The 27,130-nt window shown below is 36.1% G+C and overlaps 1 protein-coding gene across 1 annotated transcript in view; it reads right to left on the reverse strand.

Annotated features, from left to right (window-relative positions):
* The window catches only part of RNGTT (RNA guanylyltransferase and 5'-phosphatase), a 243,626-nt gene that overhangs the window by 99,620 nt on the left and 116,876 nt on the right, over nt 1-27,130 (reverse strand). Inside the window, exon 12 of the mRNA XM_059083231.2 lies at nt 15,109-15,177. Coding sequence (XP_058939214.1) covers nt 15,109-15,177 — 69 coding nt within the window. The remainder of the gene's footprint in view (nt 1-15,108; nt 15,178-27,130) is intronic.

Consider the following 27,130-nt stretch of genomic DNA (forward strand, 5'->3'; position numbering starts at 1 on the left):
CTACCTCAGTAAAATCATGTCTAATCATGTGCCTACAAAACAATTAGTAAAATACTCAATAAATACTTGATAAAAAAATTTAAAAATAAAGTGAAAAATTTTTAAACTTATAAAATATTAGTCTCAGGTATTTTAAAATTTATATGTTTAAATAGAATATTTTAGATTATGAAATGACTTAAATTAGCACAGTTCAAAAAAGACTATGTATATCAATAACTATTTTAAAATCCATTTTTCAAGTTCCCCAAAATAATAAGGTCAAAGATATTATATAATACAGGGAATTAAGCATTTTAAATATAAATATTTGTGAGTCCTCAAACTTGAAATACAGAATCTTGCTGAATATAAACAAGGGTACAAAAACATCCTTTCAAGCTACATTTTCCAATGTATAATTAGGGAGTAATGCATTTTAATTTCATTAAATTCACCAGCACGTATCTAGAGTAAAATAATTATCAAAGCTATATTTAATTGATACATATAATACTTAGTTCTATAGAAGCAAATCTAATTTTACCAGGTGAGTTGTCCAATAAAAAATTAGAAATAGATTATGTCTGAAAGCAATTACCAATATTACCTGAGATGTCCATTATTATCTTTAAAAAGAAAAAAATGTAATGAATACAAATGTCAGGCAACCAAGTAAGATGCTTAAGAAAGTGTTTACCAAATGAGAGCAGAACCTGGCTTAGAGGTACAGGATGGCCATGTGCCAAAGAAGTCCTCTAAAACTAAAAGAAAATGAAACAGAGGCAGAAGTGATATACCTGCTATACAAAACAGTGGTTCTCAATTAGAGATTTTACCCCCCAGGGGATATGTGGCAATGCCTACATTTTTGGTTGTCACACTGGGGAGGGAAGGGTGAGCTACTGCCATCTAGTGGGTACAAGCCAGGGATGTTTCTAAACATCCTACAACGCACAGGACAGCTGTACACAGCAAAGAATTATCCAACCCAAAATGTCAATGGTACCAAAGTTGAGAAACTGATCTAAAGGAAGCTAGTAGTAATAACAACAAAGAGGACAAGATATCTGGTTCTTCTTTGCCTCAACTAACTCCTAACTTCATGATTCAAAGCAAATTCAAAGTGTGGGCTTCATCTATTTCACTTGCAAAAATGCAACAATAGCATTTTGCTCGCCTAAAAACAGGATATCTAAACCAGAGATACCTAAAATGCTTTGTAGCCCATGCTACTCTATGATTTCCACTAGTAAAATGTGAAGTTATGTTATCGTAATATATATTCCAGGCCCTGCACTGAAAGCTGAGACATACTGTCCTCTTCAGAAGGATCACATCTGGAAGCTAGGAAAGATCTCTGGCCTTACCATATATTAGTTTTATTTTTGTTGTTTTTCTAGAGTTTAGTTTTAAAGAAAGCAGAAAAAATCCTTTTTGGTAATTCTACTGGACAGAAAAGTAAAACAACTCTGGATTTATTGCCTTGATTATATCCTTTTGCCCATGTTTCACTGAGAAGCAAATAACAAACACCTATTTTGCAAAATAAGACACATAAATATCCTGTATGGAGGAAAAGTCCCTAATCAACACTAATTACCTACTATGTGCCTAGTACCATACTAGTTGGGGAAGATACAAATTCTCCCAAGACAGTGAGCTCAGCCACAGTGAGGCTTTTAATATAACCTCCAAGAGAGATTAGAGAAGTACTCAAATGAACACAAAGTTGCTGAGGAAGAACAACAGAGAAACATGAAAATCAGGGGGCAGGGGTAAAGGAAGTTTTCTTGTATAAGAAAAATTCATGAATTGAATTTTGAAGAATAATTAGGCTACAAGAAAGTTCTATGCAATGAGAACACAAACATACCTGAGTTGAGCGGAAGTTTGCTCAAGTTTTCTGAGACTAAATTGGCCCAGTGCTCTATGCTGTTCTTGTTGATGTAGAGGAGGTGAAGAGTCGATCTCCTATAAAAATAGCTCAAGGCAACCCCTTGGTATTTCATTTCTAAGAAGTCACAAACTTGGTAAAGATAGTAGGGAGAGGTATCATAGAAAGAAGCAGGGGAAGAAAACGGAGAATTCCATTTTCAAAAGCTTGCTGACATTTCTCATGTGCTTATGAAAGTTTTACTACTACTTATGGAAAGTGAAGTTGTGATTTAAGAGTAAAATTTAATATTAGAGAATTAATACAATTTCTTGGCTTATTTAGGTTGGAAAACTTACTCAAAAATACATTCGTATTACTATTTCTATTATCTGATTCACAAGTCTAATTTCTTCTTGCTGTTGTTGTAATATAAAATAACCTGTAACTTAACATTTCTAATGAAATAATTTCTGAAAAAAATACAGTTACACAAAGACTTCTGTAACTTCAGCTTTACTTTCCATGTCTGGGCAGTTCCATATAACTACACATGAAATTAAACTTTAACCAGTAAGGAAATGGGGGTAAAGACAAGTTAAATGAAAATACCCAGTTAGTATCAAGACCAGTTTAACAGACCTGGGTAAGAATACTAGAAAAATGAGGGGTACTGAAAGCATGCAGTAAACTCCCTCTTTTTATAGATTAACTGAGAACCCAAATCGTTAGACTTGTCCCCAAAATTCCCAAATCACAGTAATGCAGAAATCTTTCCACTATTAACAAAAAATACATATTTATATCATTTGTCCGAAAGCAAATGATGAAAGGTTGGGTTGGATGATCTCATATTATAAAACTGCTCCAAAAGGAACCAATTTTAAGTCTGTTGTTTTCTAATTACTTGTAGCCTAGTTTTGTGTGGAGCGGTGAGTAGGAGGGACAAGCAATGGGCAATGCCGCGTCTAAGTGGAAAGAGGGCGCTCAGGCAACCGAATAAACCTCAGCACCTGGACCACTAACCTCTTCCCCACTCAGGCCCCACTGAACCGTCCGGCCGGTCTTGTCTCCGGCACAGGCCCCATCTCCCAAGGTGACCTGGCCCTGCTCCCCGGGCCCACCGAGATGCCCCTGCCACCCCGTCCGTCTGCACTCTTCTCACCCTGCTGCAGGGTCGAGTTTCTTCATAGCCCTTGGAGGGCAGAAACGCTGCCTTTATCCAGTTTTATTATTTCTTACTCAGCAATGTGTATAATATACTGTAGACACCCAATTTATTAGATGAAGGCATGAGCTAATATATTCCAAAGCTCAGGATTAACTCTCCCTTAATATCCAAGACTACTGCCATTTGGTATAAAATTCCACTAACTCTGACAGCTAGTAGATTCTCACAGAGTTTCTCCTCTTCTCTGGTGGACACAAGTCTAAATAAAAGTGGTCTACTGATAGGGGAATCAAACTCTAGATACAAGTAACATCTGCAGCCTAGTTACTTTATACATCAAGTACGTTACCCACCTTTATGGCTAATTTGTGCTGCACAGTATCACTAAAATAATTTTCTCTGCTCCTAGTACCGGTATGAAGAAGAAGAGCATTGTAAGAACACAGAGGAGAGTCACACTCACTGAATCAGCCGGGCTTCCCCAAGGAAGCCACACCTAATTTGATATTCAAAGGCTGAATGGGAGTAATACAGAAAGGAGGAAAACAGTTTGTTGCAGAAGAAACAGCTGGTGTAAAGATGTACTCATTACAGAATACTTCAGTTTGCAGCTTTTACAAAATGAATTGGTCTACCAGTAAAAAGCCCCACTGAAGTTATCAATGAACTTTGACAACAAAAGGAACATATATTCTAAATTGACAAAATGTATATTTTAAATATTTCCTCCTAGAAGTCTGAACTCCCATAAGCATAAGGGATGGGAGCTAGCAATAATACGCCCTATCCTTCTGCTGATTTCAATATGCCCGGAGATGCTCAAATGAGAGCACTAACAAAATATACATTAAAATATATGGCCGGACAAATCCTGAAAAGCAAAGCGCAAATAATGTGCTACCTTCCTTGAAAAGTGGAGTGGGAATAAAAATGTATTAACAAATTTGTATTTACTTATAAATGCATAAAGAAACTATGAGAAGAAGATAAGTTAAAAACAAACAACAGTAGATAATTGAGGGAGGCAAGACGAAGGAGAGGGAGACTTTCTTCTCTGTAGTTTTCTTACTACATGTTAAATGTCTGTATTATCTAGTTAAAATTCAGATTAAAAATATACCACTGTAAAACACAATTTTTAAAAAATCCACCATTAATTTTTATCAATAAAAAAGAACTATCCCTAATTCACTGTGTTTAACATGTATCATTTATATGAAAACTGATTTTGCACTTTATATATTTACCTTCTTGGAATTCACTGATTCCTTCATTTTGTGAAGTCCTATTAACATTTATTTCTCCTTTTCTCTGCTACCAATATATCATCATTAGCAGTGTCTTTTTGTTGTACAGTAACAGTATATATCTATATCCAGCTGAGGCTGATTACAAATTATTCCTCTTCAGCTGTTTACTTTGTCAACAAAATTCAATGGAAAAGCAAATGTTTTATTTATTAAGAAAGCCAGAACAATAATATTCTTCTCTTTTCTTCTTCCTTACACAAAAGCAAGCTAAGAATATTTTGCTATGTTCCAAAAGTTGATTAAGGGAAAAAAATTTTAAAAAAACAAGGTGTACTTTCCTCCTTGGCAGTTCACTATTACAATTCTTTGGAAATTATTACATATTTTTCAATAAAAAATAACATATTTGGGGGGAAAGATAGAATGACACTTTTCCAGTCTGCCAGGAAACAGCCCTTCTTCAACTGAAGACCTATCAAAATATGCAAGCAAATGTCATGGCAACAGAAGCTCTCACCATGGTAACATCATCTCTGCTACAGAGGAAAACCACTCTAATTCGTCATGTACTTCAAGACAAGACATTAGACTAATTCCAATTTTCAGTTTACAATCTATCCATAACATTCAATATATCTGGCAGTAGTAAAGACTTAATAAAAACATTAATATTTCACAAGAAAGCAATATTAAAATCAAAGCTGACTCAATTTACATGCAAATTGATTAATGGGTGAGACATAAAACCAAGCTGACCCACCTTACAGAAAATCAAGGTAGTGATGAAAACATAAAAAAACAATTATATCACTATTGCTTGAGAGTAAATACTCTAAACTCAATACAAACAATTCTATGTTTTACTAATCACAATATAGCTGGCAGATAAAACAAGAAAAAGTCTTATTTTAACAAATCAAAGAAAATATTTCAAGTTTTTATTACCACCTCTATTTTCCAATTCATTACATATAATTCTGTCTTTATTTCATAGTGAGGGATTATTAATGGCACAAAAATTCTTATCTAGAAACGTGTCTCCAGATTACAAAAGTAAAATCAAATATGATTTTTAAAAGGTTAGAAATCAATCAGTTATTACTACAAATAAAAATTTACTATGCTACATAAATCATTAAAACTGCTTGCAAAAGCTAGTAAACAAACAAGGATTATCAACTTTATAAATTAAACTGAAAGATCTAATAGCTGTCAAGTAAAAGATCTACTACCTATAGCATATTAAAATGCCAAATGGCCAACTTAAAATATTCATTTTTAGGTAACAAACCACAAAAGATTAGCAATTTAAAATGTCAATGAAATCGTAAGACTGAAAACCTTATATATAAGAGTCTAATAAAACCTATCTGGTTTATAGTATAGACTAATAACCAGATGGAAAATTCAATCTGAAGATACTTCTTTTTAAAAGTGATCACCTCAGTTTGTTCAAAGTTTGAGTTTTAAGCCTTAGAAAGACTAGAGGTTCATATTAAACAGCCAATTTCTTCTTCAAAGAAAATACCCATTTTTCTCAAAACATTTAAATGTTTTGGCACGTATAACTTATACTTCAATTTTTTTAAAACACTGTTTATGAATAAAGTAATATAATTAAGTCACCTTTAAATAAAAATATCAGTTACTTTCACATCAACAGCAAAACACAAGGGGAAACAAAAAGGCAGCATGGGATAAAGAAGAGAGTAAGCTGGCTTCAAATCTAGGTTTGGTCTTTAACCTGAAAACAAGGGAAAATCACTAGAGATTAAAGAGGAAGACCACTCTGGATACAGTATGAAGAAAAGACTGGAGGGGGATAAAGTGGAGGCTGTAGGACCAGTTAGGACACCGCTGCAGTGGTCCATGCAAGAGGCAGTGAATGACAAATCACACTGGAGTGTGGCAGTGGTAATGGAGAGAACAGGGAATAATTTAAGAGAGATTTAGGAGATAAAGCAAGACTTGGAGATGGATTAGAGGGATAAAAGAAGGAAAGGTGTCAAAGATGACACCTAGATTTCTCACTCAAGTAACTGCATATAAGCAACTGAGGGATGAAATATTGGGAAAGGATCATTTTGTACAGTTTGTATGTTGGCTTGTTTGTTTGGGGAATAGGGATGGAGTTCATCTTCAAAGTACACTGAGTTTCTGGTGTTTCTGAGAAATTGAAAAGGTGATATCGGGGTAGGCAATTAGATAAACAAATCTGGAGCTTAAATAGAAATCCAAAGTCTGAGTCAGGCTTATGGGAGATAACTCAAGTGTGGAAGAGATTTCAAGGGAGAGAGCAGAGCATGGTAAAAAATGAAAGTCCAGCATACTGAGCCTTTAGAAACTCTGAACTTCAATGGCTAGTAGAAGACGAAAAGCTTGAGTGATATGGAGAAGAAATGGCATGAAGCCACATAAGAGAGTATTTTTAAGGAAGTGTGGACAGCGGTATAGACTACCACTAGATAATCCAGTAAGAAAAGGGCTGAAAAATGAACTTGATTTTGCAAGGAAAAAGATCACTGGCAACCTTCAAAAAAGCAGTTGATACAAATGGTATTTACTTAGATGAAGCCCTTTTTAAAACACAATCTTATCTAGAAGTATAATATATAAAAGAAATAAATCAGGGCTGCTGTGAGATAAACAGAATGCTTACCTAGTAACCTATTCCTGCACATGGTCCCCTGAGGCAGTTCACAGAAACCCAGAACTTTGGAAATTCATGTTTTGAAACCACTGGGCTAGATAATCTTAGAAGTATCTTTTCTGCTTCGATTTACTATAATGCTATAAATGCAATTTAATCTACTTTTTTTAAAAATTGAGGCTTTCATGGTAATTAATGACTGTTGTGTTTTAGTAAATATCAGATACTAAGTACATTTCTTTATAAACACAAAGAAATATCCTAAGCTTTATTTTCCTGAATATACCATCCATTAGCTTTACTTGTCCTTTTTCTTATAAAAGTAATACACTAAATGCAATTCTGGATGTGTTACACGGTTATGTCTCTGAAAAATAGAACATTAAATCAAAAGGTAAATGAACTTTCTTCTAAGCTGGTGTTTGGGGTTTTGCCCTCAATAGAATCATCACGTTAATATAGTATCTTTATCACTGTTTTTCAGTATTTTGCCAGGATTCAAAATACTTTCTTCTTCTTTTTTTTTTTTTAGCAGTAGTAATATCTTCTACCTTCTATTCAACTTCAGTTCCCTCACTATAATTACTATAGTGAAGCAGAATTAACTTCTTGCTAAGTTTTAAGAAACTAGCACCAAACAAACGTAGGCCCAGAAGTTTTTACAGAAGTAGATGCACCAAGAATCCTCTTCGTTTTTCGTCCTTCATTTGCCTTTGGAATATTTCTGTGGTACTAGAGAGTGGGCTGCAGATTAAAAGTCAAGCTTTGCCCACCCCTGACCAGGATCTTCTCTCCACTTTATGCAGCCTCACTCAGATCACTAAGTTGGTCACTCAAAATAGTCCCTTTCTTCATTTATTTGAACTGTTGGCTCAAAGAAGCCAACAGATGCAAAACCACATAGTGAGAAGTTTGGAGGATTTTCTGATAAATGTTGTCGACTAAACATGTGCATTTATATCCACTTTGATTTGAAACCTCACTAAAATGGGAGTTACAGAAAAGAGATATCAATAGAAAAGGAAAACCGGGAGAGAAGACAACAGCAGAAAACAACACATCGAATTCTGGAAAGACAGAAAGTAGATGGAGAAGTTAACAGAGCAGAGAGCAAATAACACTGAATACTAAGTGCTTGCAGCAACCAATACGAAGGCAGAGGAATTCCTGCTGAGTTCCCCAGAACAGGCTACGTAACATATGAAAATAGATACTGGGAAGGTTGTGAGGAGGTGAAAGGGAGACCTGGTACTGGAAACAGACTGGGTAAAAGTCTTCACAAGGAGCATTTACACCTCCAGCTTCCCTCCTCCACCCTGGCAAGAGGCAGGAGATGTTTATTCTGTGGAAAAACTGAAGGACAGAAGCTCCAGTCCAGAAGATTCAAGAACCACAGAAGAGGAAAAGTGAACCTTGGAGAGTGAAGTGAAAAGTTTACCTACTGGGCTTCCCTGGTAGCACAGTGGTTGACAGTCCACCTGCTGAGGCAGGGGACACAAGTTCGTGCCCCGGTCCGGGAAGATCCCACATGCCGTGGAGCGGCTAGGCCCATGGGCCGTGGCCGCTGGGCCTGTGCATCAGGAGCCTGTGCTCCGCAACGGGAGAGGCCACAGCAGTGAGAGGCCCGTGTACCGCAAAAAAAAAAAAAAAAAAATTTTGAAAATGGAGTACAAGGACAGGAATAAAGACACAGTCGTAGAGAATGGACTTGAGGACACGGGGTGTGGGTAGGGTAAGCTGGGACGAAGTGAGAAAGTGGAATGGACTTATATACACTACCAAATGTAAAACAGATAGCTAGTGGGAAGCAGCCGCATAGCACAGGGAGATCAGCTCGGTGCTTTGTGACCACCTAGAGGGGTGGGATAGGGAGGGTGGAAGACACAGGAGGAAGGAGATATGGGGATATATGTATATGTATGGCTGATTCACTTTGTTATACAGCAAAAACTAACATACCATTGTAAAGCAATTATACTCCAATAAAGATGTTAAAAAAAAGAAAAGAAAATGGTGTACACAGGACCACTCCTGTGATGGTGGTCTAAACTGAGGACACAGTAATTAAGTAAGAATAGAAAAATGAGATTGAAATTACAAAGGTGAAATAATGAAAAAATAACAAAGGCTACCAAGTTAAATATAATGAAACTTTGCATAAGAGTGAGAAAATTGCCTCCTGCTTACCCTGAATAAATTCATGCTAAATTGGAGCCTATTCTGGATGGCAGCACTAATATATTTTATACTCAGAATACCCTTTAGAAGGGCTTCTCTGGTGGCACAGTGGTTGAGAGTCTACCTGCTAATGCAGGAGACACAGGTTCGAGCCCTGGTCTGGGAGGATCCCACATGCCGCAGAGCAACTAGGCCCATGAGCCACAACTACTGAGCCTGCGTGTCTGGAGCTTGTGCTCCGCAACAAGAGAGGCCGTGACAGTGAGAGGCCCGCACAACACGATGAAGAGTGGCCCCTGCTTGCCACAACTAGAGAAAGCCCTCGCACCAAAACGAAGACCCAACAGCCATAAATAAAGAAAGAAAGAAAGAAAGAAAGAAAGAAAGAAAGAAAGAAAGAAAGAAAGAAAGAAAGAAAGAAAGAAGGTTCCATTAAAAAAAAAAAAGAATACCCGTTAGAAGATTTAACACAAATACAGTAGGAATGCAAAAGAACCACTGAATTAAATAGAATGGAAAGACACGTGACTAAGTTCCACATCCTTCTTACAGACAGATGCCATTCTATCCAGTAACAGTGAAGTCCCTTCCACCAAAGGGCACACTGCAAACACTATGAAAGGTATAATATTGGTGATATCATAATATTGGTGATAAAAACTAAGAGAGTTAGAGTGAGTAAAATGTACTTTTAAGAAATAAGAAACTAGACAGAATATGATCATGAGAAATTACAATTACAAATGAAACATATCAAGAAATAAAGACTGAAATCATTAAAACCTCATGGAAAATGAAAAGGATTAACCAAACGCTAATAACTAGTAAAGTATAGTGCTATACCATCAATTAAACTTTTACCAAAATGTGCAGGTGTGAAACACTTTTTTCTAATGAAGTGAGTCCTTGGTAGTTATACACTAATCTAAGTACCTGCTATGTTAAATTAAAAAGAAACTGACAATATCCCCTGATGAACAAAATGTGACCCTTTCAGAGCCATTCCACATACTGTATAATCTTAATAATCTAGGAGGTAAAGTGTGTAGAAGTGAAAATTCTATTGAAATGATGGCAGGAGAGAAAAAAGGAATACAGCCATGTAATAGTGATAGTAATAAACTTTATAAGTCTATTTAAACTATTGTAACTGTCTAAATTGCCATTTAAGAGATATATTGGCTTTAGGAAAGTAAAATAAGAATAAGGGTTTATTCTCTCTCTTATTAAAAATTCTTTACCTAATATATTTTCATAGACACTGGAAGGAAGAAGGAATTCTTAAGTGTACTTTATATTCACATACATTGATCAATACATGATCATCACAGAATTCAGAGCTAGAATGTTTTGGCCTGTACATTTTACAGACGAAGAACTAATGTGAAATTCGGTGGCCTATCTTACCCAGAGACCACTCTAACCCACTGGGAAGTCTCCGAGGAGAATATGAAAGCATCAAAGCTCGTGTTACTGTTCCATGAAGAATAGATGTTTGCATTCTGGACTCTTTGTAAGGAAACAGTGGGAATTTAAACAAGGTCAATGAAAAGTTTCTTAAATGAAAAAGAGATACAGCATAAATTAGATTTTATATATATATATATATGCAAAAAGGAAGATAAAATAGTTATCAATGTAAAAGATGTTGCCTTCATTAGTAAAATACAGAACCACTCAAATCTGAAAGGCTAAGGAAAAACATGAGAATGCATTCATTTCTTTAACAAACATTTTCTAAGACCTATTGTGCCAAGCACTATCCTAGACACTGGACATTTACAGATAAGTAAGAAAGGGAAGGATTAATCACCTTAGAGAAGCCCAGAGTTTTTGTGAGATGAAAACATCACTAACAGGTCCCTTATGAGGTGGTAGTTACTTCTCTACCTAGGGTAAGAAACAGCAAGGCATCTTGAAGGAGATCTTTTCTGCTTTGAGAATAATCATTTAAGCGATCCTGTTAGTTCTAAAGGTATTTGGCAATTAAGTAGCAAGTGTTCCAGAGGAAAGAGAGAAAAGAGCATTACTTTTGGCTTCACAAAAGCAAACCCCTCCCCTCTAGGTTCTATGGAACAGAGAGTAGGGAGAGACTTGAGTATGCACAGGAATCCAAGATCTCATTAAGGCCCCAAAGCTTCTCTTTTCAGTCACAATACTACATCTCTCTTGGGTAGGTGGCCTCAGAATGAGATCAGCTGGCATCAGAGACCCTGAGAAACCCCTTATCAGGAAGGGGAATGCGTTAGTGACCAGGACCTAGACTGATGTGGGAAAGATTTCATCCTAGATAAAGGTGTGTATGGTGCTAGAAATCACTCTGACCAAGCCAGTCTAAAAGTAATGATAGAAGAGTGGCTCTGTGATGTGTATGTTATGTGTGGGTATTGCCTCAAGAGCTATAAGATTAAGTGTTCATGTCTAAGATGACATGGAAGAAACCTAGCAACTACCTTTCCCTATAATACCACCATCAGACTAACAGGGGTAACTGACTGAGCAATACTTATCTTCACCAACATCAACATGTAGTCATGAAAGCAGCAAATTCACAAAACATAGGGTCAATCTATGAATTCAGCAGAATTTCACCTTTCTAGAATCTGGTGATTAGAATCAGGATGCCTTGAATAGATTAAGTTTAAAATCTCAGGGCACAATTATAAAAGGGAGGAATCTAGGAAGTAAAAAGGGATCTTTGCAATTTTGCAATGCACTGTGATTCAGAAGGGGGAGGAAAGAAGGGGCAGAGAGATTTCATTTTAATAATAAAGAAATGTAACTTCTTTTCTTCTGCAAGGTGGGAAATCCCAAGATAAGACAGAGAAAAAGCTATGCAGCCGGACTACAGAATGGAGGGCTTCAGAAGGATTGCCTTCATGTAAATACTGGACTAGATATTACCTGATAAATCTGACTGTATTAGAAAAAAAATTAACAGTTCTTTTAGTGAGTTTAAGGAAAGAAGTAATGATAATCATAACGATTGAAAATATAAGGCAATTCCTAACTCTAGGTGAAAAAAGTCTTCTAAGAAAGAAAATATACTATACTACTTAATGACTCAGATGTGAACAATATTTATGTCACCACAGAAATACAAATACTGAACATTCATTTGACCAGGTATGTGATATAATTATAAGGGGATGACAGAGGAGGAGGGTGAGGGAGCGTTGGTGGGGTTAGAGAGCACAATCCTGTTCTTCAATAACAGAAAGTAAGCAGATCACCAAGAAACAGAAGACTAAGAGTGAGCAACATAATACATTTTGTAGAAATGGGGGCGGGGGCCGGCCTAAAGCAAAAAATGACTGCCTCCTACGAGGCACTCTGGGTGTAGGGAAGGGTAGGAGCGGACTAATCTACTTTTCAGTGTAAACCATGATATTTTAATTGACTTTTAAAATCATGGGTGTGTATTATTACATATTACTTGGAACTTAGATAATCTGTCCATAATAGTATTACCTTCTGTATTTTGAATACACAAAAAAGAGAAAAAAACTGTAAGAAATAAGGTGGCAGAAATCCTCACGAAACTAGTATACCCAGATCCAAAGGCATATTAAAAATTATATATATATCGTGATCGAGTAGCATATCCCAGAATGTAAGGATGGGTCAACATGAGAAAGTCACTGTCATTTACTACATGAAAGTCATTAAAAGGAAAATGACATGATAACTTCAATGGATACAGAAAAGATATTTGTTAACTCCAAAAACCTGGTATTTCTGATCGAAGAAAAAAAAAAAAACCTTGTAAAACCTCTGTAAAAACAAAAATTTCTTAACATGATAAAAGGTATCTAAAAGAAATCTACAAAAACATACTTAATAGAGAAAATTTAGCCACAGTGCCTTTGAGGTTGAGGATAAGGTATAAATGTCTCCCTCTCCTCCATCCAGTGAGAGTAATATCTAAGCCAGTACTTGAGGTCCTGGCCAATATATAAAATTAGACAACTGTTAGAACTAAGAGTGTTCAGCAAGATTGTTGAACCAACAAAATAAGTCAGCCAATAATGTGACAATATACTAGAAGTACCAAATTTTAAAAGATAGCATTTACTATAAGAATAGAAAATAATATATCTAAAATTAGACTGACAACAACAATTAAAAACTTAAACTGGATTGAAGAACAGTAAAAGACTTGAAAAGAGCTCTACCTTATTCATTAAGAAGGCAATTTAACAGTGTAAAAAACTGACTTTCTCCAAATTAATCTAACTTCAAAGCGTTTCCAATTAAACTCCCAACAAGAATTTGTGGGTAACCTGAAAAACTGATTGAAACTTTTATGTTAAACCAAATAAATGTCCACAAATACTTAAGAAAATCAATTATGAAGTCATCGTAATAACAAGTGGTTACTAGAAGAGGGACAGACTGATAAACCAACTTACTACACTAGACATCACAAGACTCACCTGTCAGGCCATTTCTCTTACATGTACCAAAATCTCATACACGCATGGGTCTGAACCACCATGAGTTTAACAGAATGAAACACTGTAATTCCTGTTATAGTTAGATTTTATTTCTTTCAATCCAGGGAGATTAGGTTTAGAAAATACTGGAACTCAAAGATCTAATGTCTATCTTCCTAAAATAGTATTTTCTACTATTTCTGTCGCCAGCCTCTAACTCTCCTCCATCTCCTCCCTCTTCGACCACAAAAGATTTTTCCCTCCGTCTGTTTGGCAAGGGGGGCTGGGAGGAAGACAGAAGCCAATCACATACCACGTTATACCTAAATTTGCATAATAGCAGAGTTTTACTATATACGTAAAGCACATATAATATAGTGTTTAATACATAATGTTCAAAAATATTACAGCCTCCTTCCCTTTTCTCCAGGTACCCAGTTTGATGTGTCTCTACATAACTTCACAACTAGCTTGCACCCTAATTTCTAAGGATAGAGTTAGTGAAGGCAAAATGAAGCTTATGACAAGGTGTGGCACATGAAATACAACTCTTTCCTATAAGAGCAGTGGTTCTCCTACTTGAAAATGTATCAATCACTGGGAAAGCCTGTGAAAGCACAAATTGCTGGACTCCATTACCAGCAGTTTCTCATCAGTAGGTCTTTGGTGAGTGACATTTATAACAGCTTTCCGGGTGGTGCTAATGCTACCTTGTCCACAGGCCACATTTTTGAAAAGCACTGCCCCACAGAGCACAGGTTCTCAAGTGAAGGCAAATTTGCCCTTCAGGGGAAATGAGGCAGTGAATGTGTATATTTTTGGGTGTCATAAGCTGGAGGGGTGGGAGGGAGAAGTAATACTGGCACCTGGTAAGTACAGACCAAAGATGCTGTGAAACATCCTACCACGCACAGGACAGCTCCCCACAGCAAAGGATTATGTGGCCAAAAACGTCAATGATGTGGAGGGAGAGAAACCTTACCATCAGTAAAACATAATTACTCCAAATATATGATTTGACCATTAAGTTGGTGAAAAGTTCTTCAGTGAGTTTCAGAAATCTGACATGGAATAAATATGCAAAGAATTGTGTTTTTCTTCAAATATTGATAACTCTGAATTTTACTCATTCATGGCAAAATGAAGTTTCAAAAATATTAATACTTAAAGACATACTGGGCTACAGAAAGAAATAAGCATTTATTTATATAAGGTTATTGGTAGATTTCTAGTAAAGAAACATAACATTCATTGTGCAAGAGTAGTAAGAAAACTAATTATATTAAAAGACTAATAACTTCCTTGAAAAATAACGATCAGCCATATTTATTTCCTAAGCTAAGTGAAAAGCAAAAAACTGTTCATTGTACTATTATATGTATTTAGTATAAACGAAATATTTTATTTTATAATGAAAATTTGTTTTAAGGAAAAGCAGTGATTATAGCAGTAATCAATCCTAAGTAAATATATCTAAGGAAAATGTACTTTATATATACATGCATGGGCGTACACGGATATACATACACACTTCACACACACATGCACACAGAGACAACTGTACTTACTCCAGTGGGCTGGAAAATGAGACCATCCATTTCATGGCTGACTTCTTTGGCAAAATTTCCTTCAAGTAGCTATAAAATAAACACACATATTTTTAGAAACACAATAATCACTTTAAAAGTTTTTTAATTTTTTGTAAGCTTTATAAGAACTTAATACATAAGGTTTAAAAATGGAAATACAAAATGGGGGAGGGGGGTGATCCAGAGGGATCTAGGTTAATATATTGTAAGATTATTTTTTAATATATGAAGGTTTCCATTCCATGGCAGGCTAGATATCTCGAACAACAGTTCTAACTACAATAACCAAAATGATGGATAAAATATGAAAACAATTTTTTTCTTCTTCTAGTTTTTTTAAGATACAATTGACATATAGCATTGTATAAGTTTAAGATATACAGCATAATGATGTGACTTACCTACATCATGAAATGATGACCACAATATAAGCTTAGTGAACATCCATCATCTCATACAGATACAAAAATAAATAAATATTTTTTTTCCTTGTGATGAGAACTCAAGATTTATGCTCTTAACAACTTCATATATAACATAGAGCAGTGTTAATTATATTAGTCATGTTGTATATTACATCCCTAGGACTTATTTATCTTACGACAGTGGTCAAAAGGTACAAACTTCCAGTTATAAAAAAAATATAACTTCCAGTTATATTTTTATATGCACTATGCTGAGCCAGCATAAAAGGAAGGAAGGCATAGGCCAAAACCAAAACAAAAGTAGAAACTCTGGGAAGTAATAAATAAAGAGAATAAAAATAAACATACACAAAAAAGGAGAGAGCAGAGAATCTTGCTTGGGGATAGATGGAGCCGGAATAAGATTCTCTGAGAATCTGTAAAAAGAAGCTGGCCCAAACATGGGGATCGCAGCCCCAAAATGCATTATCTGTGTTTTCCCCAAACCTTCAAGCAGAAAAATTTAACCTTTCTTTTTGTCCTACTTTTTGCCTCATTTTTTGTCTTTATTACATTTTTTTCAAGCAAAAAAATTGCATTGCAAGGAATACACAGCATGAAATACAAAGTTTTTTCAATGCCGTATCTACTGAAAAGCAGAGTTATAGACCCAACACTCTCTAATTAGTTCTGAACAAGTAGTTTTAAATGCTTCTCTTCCATGGATGTTTATATTATTCTGAAGAACTGAACATATGCATCACTGAGTAAGGACCTACACACTGATTTTCTGCATCTCAGGGAAGACAGCAGAAGATACTTTCACAGAGCCAGGTAATAATGTTATGTTACCCAGAGTCTGGCCAACTGCCAAGAAAACATTTAGGATAGTTCTGGGATTCAAATATGTTCCACCAAAATTTTGGATATGCTGTGTGTTATTCAATCACAATCTTTCATCACAATCACATCCTCTAAAAAATCACTACACTGGGCTTCCCTGATGGCGCGGTGGTTGTGAATCCGCCTGCCGATGCAGGGGACACGGGTTCGTGCCCCGGTCCAGGAAGATCCCACATGCCGCGGAGCGGTTGGGCCTGTGAGCCATGGCCGCTGAGCCTACGCGTCCGGAGCCTGTGCTCCGCAATGGGAGAGGCCACAACAGTGAGAGGCCCGCATACCGCAAAAAAAAACAAAACAAAACAAAACAAAACAACAACAACCACAAAAAAACCCACCAAGTGTGGGTTAGTATAACAGTACAGAATCCCCAGAAGTCCCAAACATAAGAGGACTCCAAACCTACTCACTAGCTCTATTCCCCAGGTTTCTATCAGGATTCACAGGAAAGACCAGGGGTAGGACAAGAAAGATGAGAAAGCCTCATCTTAGTTGCAAACAGACATAAAATCCTTTCCAGACCCTTCCTTCCTGATATGAAGTAAAGGCCATCTGAGGATAAAGTCGCCTGCAGCTACACATGGTTCCAGAAACAGCCTTGGTCCAAGGATATTATACTGATAAAAAGGAGAAAAACTTGCTCCTGCCCAAACATCCCACCTATGCAAGGCAAAATTCAGCTGCCAAGAGGGAGAGGTCAGCCCACTGAGGGGAAACCCATCCCTGACACTCAGGTGCTCAGGGTCTGCTTAACAGCAAAGCTTGAGGAGGAAAACTAACAAAACCCCACAGTCTGCACAAATCAGGCACTGAGTGACAAGAAACAGTCAATTACATATGAGGGAGAATGCAAGAGCACAAAAATAGACCACTATGTGTTATAGGCAAGCAGAGCCCATTGAAAGCTATAAATGAAGCAGGAACACTGGAGAAAACCCATTTTATACTCCAGTTCTCTCAATAAGCTCAAGTAACAGAAGTCATCTGCTTAAGGAATCTGAAGTCTTCAGAGCACAATAAATAGATAACTATATAGCAATACAAACCCATGTCAAATACAGATTATTCAACCACTAATCCCGCCTCCAGCAAATGAAGCTTATTAAACTTAAAGGAGAGGTGTGCCCATTATTAAGCACAAAGACATCTACCTCAGTATGTATTGTTCATACAGAAAAAAATGCCCAGCATCCAATCAAAAATTACCACACACACATACAAAGCAAGAAATAAATGACCTACATTCAATAGATAAGGCAGTCAATAGAAAAAAAAAATAGGGATGGCACATATTTTGGAAATATCAAACAAAGATTTTAAAATAACTTTAACATTTTAAAGGAAAAGGTGGAAAACATGCATAAGCAAACGTGGAATTTCACCAAAGAGTTGAAAATAATAAAAAAATAAGACAAATGGAAATGCAAGAAATAAAAACATCAAAGAAAAAGAATGTTAATCAATGGGAATGACAATCAATGGGATTATCCACTGACTGGATAGAACAAAGGAAAGAATCACTGAACTTGAAGAAGAAAAGAGTGTAGCACTTTTTCCAACTGAAATACAAAAAGGCAAAAGGGGAAATGTTGGGGGGGCGGGGGTTGGGAGGAACAGAATGAGGAATCAAAGAGCAACGGTAAAGATGTCTTAAAAATATTTACAACATGTAGACAGAAAATCAGAAAGAATATGGAGGACTGTAACAAAAATGAAACAACGTGACCTATTTGACATTTTATAGAACACTGTACCCAACAATAGGAGAAAATATTTTCCTTTTCCAAGTGCATACAACACATTTATAGGTCAAAGTCATACAAAGTATGCTCCCTGACCACAATGAATTAAATTAATAATCAGTAAGAGAAAGATATCTGGAAAATCCCCCAATGTTTAGAAACTTAATAACACACTTCCAAATAACCCATGAATAAAAAGAAATCAAAAGGATATTTTTAAAGTATTTCATACAATGAAAATACAGTAGATGGATATATGACAGATGCAGCTAAAGTGTGTCACAGGAAAATCTGTTATACTAAATGACTAATTAGAAAAGAAGAAAGGTCACAAATCAATGATATCAACTTCCACCTTAAGAAACTATGGGCAACCCTAGAGAATTTAGGAATCACAGATACTAGAAGGAGCCACTTTGGCTGACATTGTACACCCAATGAAGAAGACCACTCCCACTAAGACCAAGACCCAGACGTAGGTGAAGAAGGAACATCTATGGCTCACAAATGGTGGAGGAGTTGATGAAATGTCTTGATGAGGCATCTCACCAGTTTTTAAAGATGTAAGCTGTGGTTAGAAAGCAGTTATGTCTGAATTTTTAAAATTAAAGTAGGAGTAATAGCCAAGGATAAGTTGCCAAAGTGAAAGTGACTAAATCAGAAGAAAGTCACGAATGAAAATTTCCAAGAAATGGAAAAGCCAGGGTTTTAAGTACAGCAAACCAAACACTGAAAAGTTGAGTTCAGCAAGGATGATGACCAGTCTTTGAGAAAAGAGTTTAAGTTAGGCACAGCTTCTAGGGAAGGAGGAATAGTTATCAAGAAGTCAAAAGGAGGCTGAATATACTTAGTTAAAATAGCATGGCTTGAAAGGTTAGGTTTTATTTTAATAACTTAAACATCAGATGATTTTAAAACTCACTTTGGTATCATTTTTGTCTCTGATATTATATTCCAAGATAAAATGTCCTATACTCTTAAGCTAGTCTGTTTATTTCCTCTTCTATCAATATATTTTAAGTAGTTTATGAGTTACACTGTATTCTTACATAAGAAGTGCTGTTTTTCTTAATTTGTTGGATGACAACATCTCAATAAAAATAAAATTTCACCCAGCATTCATTAGGAAGATATTTCCTGACTGCCTACCAATGCCAGGAACCCAGTTGGCATTAGGAATACTGGGGATCCAACCTAGGCCAATATGCCTAAATAATGCCTTAATTTTAATTTAACAGTAAAACTATCAAAGGTAATGATGTAATTAGCCATTTCTCCCTGCCAGTTTTTCTTCAGAAACACAGTTCTACTTAAATTACCAAAGATGTTTTTAAAACACTTCTAGCAAAAAAAAACTTTAAAGATATCTTATTTTTTAAATATTTAATTACAAAACCTTGGAGAAGCTTTAAGGTGGAGTATGTGGTGAATTATCCTAAAGATCCTAGGATGTCTATGGCCATACCATCCTCAATGTACCCAATCTCAGGTAAAGATCCTAGGGTACATTGTTTCAGAACTACAATTTTCTTGACTATTTTCCACCAGATAAAATAAGATGATTAGATAAAAGGTAATATAGTAGACATAATATATCAAATAGTTATTACTAAAGCATGATAGTATTTCATAAACTTTTACTTATAAGATTTAAATTTGCTTACCTATGAATATAATCTCATTAGCTGAATACCCTGCAGAAGGCATGTAACTTTCCATTAACTAAAGACTGGAGGAACTGACAAAGGTTATAACCAGGTGATTGACTTTGATATTTTATATGTCTATGAATCAGGAAGTAATTGGAAACCAAATCATTACAAATGCATAAGCAGAGAAAGATAATGCAAAAGGACTTGAAATTAGAAATATAAGAAACAAAAGAGAAACTGTAAAGTTACAAAGCATAGAAAGGAACCTTTTAGAAATAAGCAAAATGATAGCTTAAGACTACAATGAAGAAGGAAATGAATCTGCAACATAATTGAGAATGCAAACTGGCAACATCAATTCATCATAGTATAGAAATATAATATTCTTTTTTAAAACAAGAAAAGAATAAACTATCTCCACCTTTCTGTTCTGGACTATTCTACTCACATCAGATATTTTCTGAGCAGATGTTCCCCACATAGCCTCAGCTGAGTGCCTGAGAATACTCAATACAGTAGCTTCTATCTGCTTACTTTTTTAAATGTGTTTTCATAGTTCTCCTAAAGTTCAAGGTTTAGTTTTACCAATCCCCCCAAAATGGAAACTTCCGCCCAACTGGATATTACTATTTATTCTTTTCCATTCCCAAAGTATAACTCCTAATTTAGTTAAAGATTATTCAATGCTTCTGTACCCTAAATACTCCTCTAATCAGCACAAAGTCACACTATAAAACTCACCTTTCTTGCTCACCAAAAAGCCGATAACATTCTCTTCATTTAAAGACAATGATTTGATTTCTATTTTTTTACCAATGATGCCTACACGACAATATAATTAAAGTTAGCTAATCAAAATATAAATAGCTTCTGGAACACTATCATTGGCTCTTTCATTAACCTATATTATTGCAATTAAAATTAAGCATAATAATTCTAGTGAATCCCACTTGACAAATCAGAAAATCTAAAAGCAAAATTTCTCTAGGAAATACAGTTTCTTTATTTTTTTGGTGGTTGTTAGTCTTATTTCTACCAAAACTCCCTCACAATTTCAGAAAGTAGAAGTCAACTCACCCTCATGGAACAATCAAAGTTCTTTTTGCCAGATTTCCAGTTTTTCTTTTTAATCTCATAATTGAGGCATCATTCATTCACTCAACAAACATTTGTTTAGTGCCAATAACTGACAGCCACTCTATCAAGTGTTTGAGATTTAACAGAGATCAATCAGTTTCTATCCTGGAAGGGCTAGTGTCCAATCTAGTGTGGAGGTCCCAAACTCAAATGCCTATAGGTACCAGGCCATGAACCTGAACTGGACTGGTTATGAGATAACAGGGACTAGTAAAAACTACAACAAACTGGAGAGCACATCTTCATCTACAAACAAACTCAGTATTTTTTAAGTTTTACATGAGCTTAATCTTTCTGGGGCCTACCAGTTTATGACTTCTGGTTAATATGGACCTAAACACACATAAAATAGTCATTTCACATAGTAAGTGCTTTTAATAGAGATGTTTAAAGACTTCTGAGAGAACAGAAAAGTAATTATCATTTCATCTATCATCCACGGCTTTATTCAAATGTTTATTGAGTACTAATTATCCACTGGGGGTGAGGGGGCGAGATGAGAAGAGAAGGGGCAGAAGAAGAGGTAACACATATAATACCATATGCCAGACATTGCTCTAAACATTTTACATATACAGCTGGCTCTCTGTAGCCACAGATGTGGAACCCCAAATACGGAGGGCCAATTTTACTACATTATTTTATATAAGGAACTTAAGCATCTAGGACTTTGGCATCACAGGGGTCCTGGAACCACTCCCCTGCAGATACCGAGTGATAACTGTATTAATTCATTTTAGCTTCAAAACAATCTTATGAAGTTAGGGGCCATTATTATCCCCATTTTAAAGGTGAATGAAGCTTAGAACCTGCCCATGGCCACAAAGCAAGGAAGTAAAATCCAAAATCATTCTGGCTCCAGAGTCCATGTTCTTGATGGCTTTTCTAAACTAGGCTGTCACATTCCCAGAAATCTCCTAGTCTCTAGTCTAGGTTATATACTCCATCAACATACCCTCACAGCACCCAGAGCTCCCCTCCATCACAGGATTTTTCCTGTTTAATTGTCCAACCTGGTAGTCAGGAATTACATCTTATTATCATTGTATCTTCAGTCAGTATCTATTACAGCAATTTGGTGCACAGTAAGCTCTCACTTCAACAAACACATGCTAAATAAAAATAAAGTGAATAGCACAGTGAGAGGACTGATAAAAAAAACAAGTCAATGAGTATAGGTCAGGCCGAAAATACATGGAATGTATTATCCCAAGAAGCTGTATAAAATAAAAGCATAAAAAATTTTAAGAGATGTTTAAAGGCTGTTGATCTAATGCATACACACATTTTTAAAGGGGTAAGATTGTTTTAAAAGCTAAAATCATCATTCATGGTTAATAATTGCCTCACAAACCATCCCTTACTACCTCCATGATCTCCAGTGGGAAGAACAGTAACGCAGTCCTAACTGGTCTTCGTGATTGTAGGTTAACTCCTTCTCTCCTAGAAACTTCTTCTACTCACTACTGCTAGAACTGACTTTCTAAAACAATTTGTTATACCACAGTCCCAGTTTTCTTAGCCTGGTTTTTAAAGTTCTTTTTTTTCAGGGCAACCTCTCCTAAGTGTTTTCTAGAATGTTTACCCAGATTGCAGCTGCTATGAAGTATAGGTGAGTATTTCCTTCATGGGTAGAAAAGCATGACCTACTAATTTTGGAAGAATATTAAGCTCTTTTAGAAGGAATACAAGAATAGAATGGATACTTAGCCATAAACACTAAGTGATGCAATAAAAATAAAACCAAACTAAATAAATGGCTTTCTGAATGTCACAAGAAAAGAGACAAAAATCAGAGAGATAAAGAAACCAAAGAAGAGATTAAATATTTGCAATGTGAGCATAAAGGAAAATCAAATTTGCTTGTAAAATACAATTTAAAACTTTCAAACAAAGAGCAATATGGTAAATTGCAGAACAATGGATCTTATTCAAAAACACATCCTCTGTTTGAACAGCTGTGTACTGAAGAATTAACTTTACCCAAAGAGAGGTCTGGCTTTTGCCCTCCACTACTGGGAGGTCTCTAGACCCTTGGAATGCCCAACCTGACAAGAGTATCTTTGCCTGCCTGGAGGGTTTGCCACCAGAAAGTCTAACAATATGATTTATGATGGGGGCTTTGAAACACACCAGGTCAGTTCTAACCTCCAGAGGAACTGGAGATTAAATGCATTAGCCCGAAACTCTGGGAGGGACTGAACACTCACTAAAGGTCAGGCCATGCTGGTAGTGGGTCATTGATCTGCAATATAAACTCTGGACACCAAAGGCTTGGGTGAGGTTCCCCAGTTGGCAATACTCTGAGTAGTGCCACACATCTTAGGGAGGAGTAGGTAACACCATCTATGAATCCCTGAAGAAAATGTGGGCCACTCCCAGATTCTGCCCTACTAGGCTTAGGCTCTTCCCTTGGCTGGATTTAATTTATACCCTTCTGTTACAGTAAAACTTACCAGACTCTTCCTTTGCCTGATTTTAATTTGTATCCTTTCATTACAGTAAAACTGTAATCATAATACTGCTTTTCTGAGTTCTAAGGCCTTCTAATAAATTATCAAACCTGTGGGAATCCCGAGGGACCCCAGAATTTGTAACCAGCAGATCTGAAGGTGGCCCTGAGGACCCCCAAACTTGCAGCCAGTGTCTAAATAAGGGCACTCTTGTGGGGACTATGCAGTTTGCCTGAACTCATTACAGTAAGTTTTTGTCACTGTATTTCTCTAGATGATACAATTTAAACTGTCCTCAAAGTCACACCCCTCAGAAGGAAAGCATCTGACTTCCCCTGTTGGGCATTACTGCCAAGAGGCTATTCAGGAAGTGGCAGACTGTAGAATGATGCTGTAGTCGCACTGTCGGTTAATGGGTAAAGTGACCCAGTTAGCCACCACACAGGAGAACTTTAATAGACACTGAATATCTCTGGACGAGGACAACCCATACTGGGATAGCAAATGTCATTTATCTAATGAAGTACCAGAAAAATGGAGTGAGACTTTAAGAAATAAACTTTGTTATGAATGGATAAAGAAGATGTGCAACGTATATACAATGGAATATTACTCAGCCATACAAAGAAACAAAACTGAGTTATTTGTAGTGAGGTGAATGGACCTAGAGACTGTCATACAGAGTGAAATAAGTCAGAAAGAGAAAAACAAATACTGTATGCTAATGCATATATATGGAATCTAAAACAAAAACAAAATGGTTCTGAAGAACCTAGGGGCAGAACAGGAATAAAGACGCAGACGTAGAGAATGGACTTAAGGACACGGGGAGGGGGAAGTGTAAGCTGGGACGAAGGGAGAGAGTGGCATGGACATATATACACTACCAAACGTAAAATACGTAGCTAGTGGGAAGCAGCCACCTTGCACAGGGAGATCAGCTTGGTGGTTTGTAACCACCTAGAGGGGTGGGATAGGGAGGGGGGGAGGGAGGGAGACGCAAGAGGGAGGAGATATGGGGATATATGTATATGTGTAGCTGATTCACTTTGTTATACAGCAGAAACTAACACACCACTGTAAAGCAATTATACTCCAATAAAGATGTTAAAAAAAGAAAAAAAAAGAAATAAACTTTGTTTTCCACAATATAAAGAGCATGTAACATTTCCCTTATTCTTTATATCATTTTTAAGACAGGACAGAAAGTTCAAAGCCATTTAAAAATATGACCTAAGATTTACATCTAGACTACTGTATGAAATACTTCAAATCACAATATTATGAATCAACTATAGTTCAATTTAAAAAAATATGTCAGCAACAAAATAACAAAATATGCTATACCTCTCTTACAGTGGTTTTATTTCCTATACTTACTATTACTCATTCATCAACAATTTAGTGCAGCAAAGAAATTACACGGTTCACTAGAATTTTATGTCACCTTTAAAGAACACTTGCTTTCATTAATTATATTGTCATTAGCTTCCTATGTCCAACTTAAAGTTCTTACTAGTTCTCTTCTACGCATCTACCTATATATTCTCTCCCAGAAAGGCCTCATCCTACTTCAGCCTAGTGAGTCATGCTCTTCTCACAGGGTGCACATGTGTATATAGTGTACGCAGACATAAATGTGCACTCAGTTCCTAGGCTAAGATCAGGAATTCTAAGATATGCAAAAAGAAAGGCAAAGGATACAACTAGAGAAAGAAAGAAAAATCCTTGTGAATGAGGAAAAGAAATGGATAGAACTAGTGGAAAAAGCCCATAGCTTATGATGGGGTATTTGACACATAATGATAGGTTTCAGAGGTAAGACTAAGCAAAGTAGATTTTACATATTGGAAAAGCAATGCACTTAAACTAAAAATATCGCCATCCTAGATTTATTACTCTTGTTCTTAAGTACATAAAACTGAGTCATTCAATATTCTACTTGAAAATAACATTCAAAAATCTCTTTGGGAACCTCCTAGAATCAGTAATAAAATCTATTCTATCTTGATAAAACACTGATTTACAATACACCAAGATTTAGAAAAGGTGACCCAGGAATGTGGGTATTTAAAACTTCATTTTTTTTTCCTAGATGATATCAGTCTAAAAGATGGGTGGGGAGAACCCCACAGGTCAAGTTGGGAGAGACTCTCTCATTATTTCCAAACAATGATACAGAGGTTGTGTACTCTATAGCATAAAGAAGTCTGGTCTGATATGCCTAAAAGGAATCCTAAACATATTATATAAGGCTTTCATTTAAATTCCTATCTTCTCAGACAGCAAAAAGTAACATCCAGGTATTCTGAACCTCCTCGTGCCATACATCTGGATTTAGTAGAGTCAGTTATCTCAGCTCACACAACTAGGACTAAAAGCTACTATCAATACATTCTCGGTTCTTTTACAGCTTGGTTTTTCTGGTCATTCCATCAAAATTAAGGGGTAGCCATATTTTTTTTTCCTCCAGTTCCTCAAAAACAACAACAACAACAACAACAACACTCTTAGGCTTATTTCTGAACATAAGCAATAACTAACTCACCCTATCTCTACACTCCTTCACCATCCAAGTCTATCTCCCCCACCTGTGCTCCCACAGCCTATAGTTTTAAAACATTCTGTCTGTACAGAAGTAAGATGATTGGACATTTAACAGTTTAACTTCCTCTATTCAAATGTAATCTCTGTGAGGTTAAGTATCACACCTAATTGTTCCTGTATTTTAAGCACCTAAAAACATAGTCAAACATACTATCATTTAAAAAGTCAGTAGATTAAGAAAATAAGCTCAAAGTGTCAGGTTAACCAGAAGCATAACCTAACTTTATTTCATCCATGTGGAACCAAATCCACTCATCTTAAAGATTAATGCACATTTATTGATAAAACAAGGCTATGAAATTAGCAATCAATTCATTATGTGTATGGTAACACAGTTTAAAACTGTTTGCCATTTTGCTGCAAAAAACTTAATCTCCCAGGGACTCCCACAGGTTTGATAATTTACTAGAAGGCCTTAGAACTCAGAAAAGCACTATACTTATGACTTAATTTTGGTAAATACATACTGAGAATAACTTTAATAAAATTAAGTTGGTCTCTCCTAAAACCAGTAATAAATATAATTTTGCAAAGTTTAATCATTCTTTTTTAAAGAGAATACTACTTAGATCTCCAAAACCATTTATGTGACCTGACATTTTCTTTCCTTTTCAGGTTCACAGTAAATAGAAGAAAAGTAGACTTCAGTTAAGTTTGTTTGTTGATGGGTAAAATTACATCCACAATAAAGAGTTCAAAAAAGATAATGATACTATTCCTTTAATGTCTTCAACGTATTTTCTTTTGGTTTATAATTCAACAAACATGGCAAATTACCGTAAGATTTTAATTCAAAAATATACAGCTGTTATTATAACACCTGTAAACTAGAGCAAATATTTATAATAGAGTACTGTTCTTCCTTATCTTAAGTATTCCCCAAAAGTATACTTTTATAAACTTTTAGAAGAAAAAGGGGGTAATACGAATTAGGGGTCCCCAACCTCTGGGGACTGGGCCGCACAGCGGAGGTGAGCAGCGGGCAAGCTAGAAGCTTCATCTGCCACTCCCCATCGCTCCCCGTCGCCCACATTACTGCCTGAGCCATCCCCCACCCCCTCCACCTCCCCACGCCGTGTCTGTGGAAAAACTGTCTTCCAGAAACC

The sequence above is a fragment of the Kogia breviceps genome, chromosome 13 (genome assembly GCF_026419965.1).
Source record: "Kogia breviceps isolate mKogBre1 chromosome 13, mKogBre1 haplotype 1, whole genome shotgun sequence".
NCBI classification, from domain to species: Eukaryota; Metazoa; Chordata; class Mammalia; order Artiodactyla; family Physeteridae; genus Kogia; species Kogia breviceps.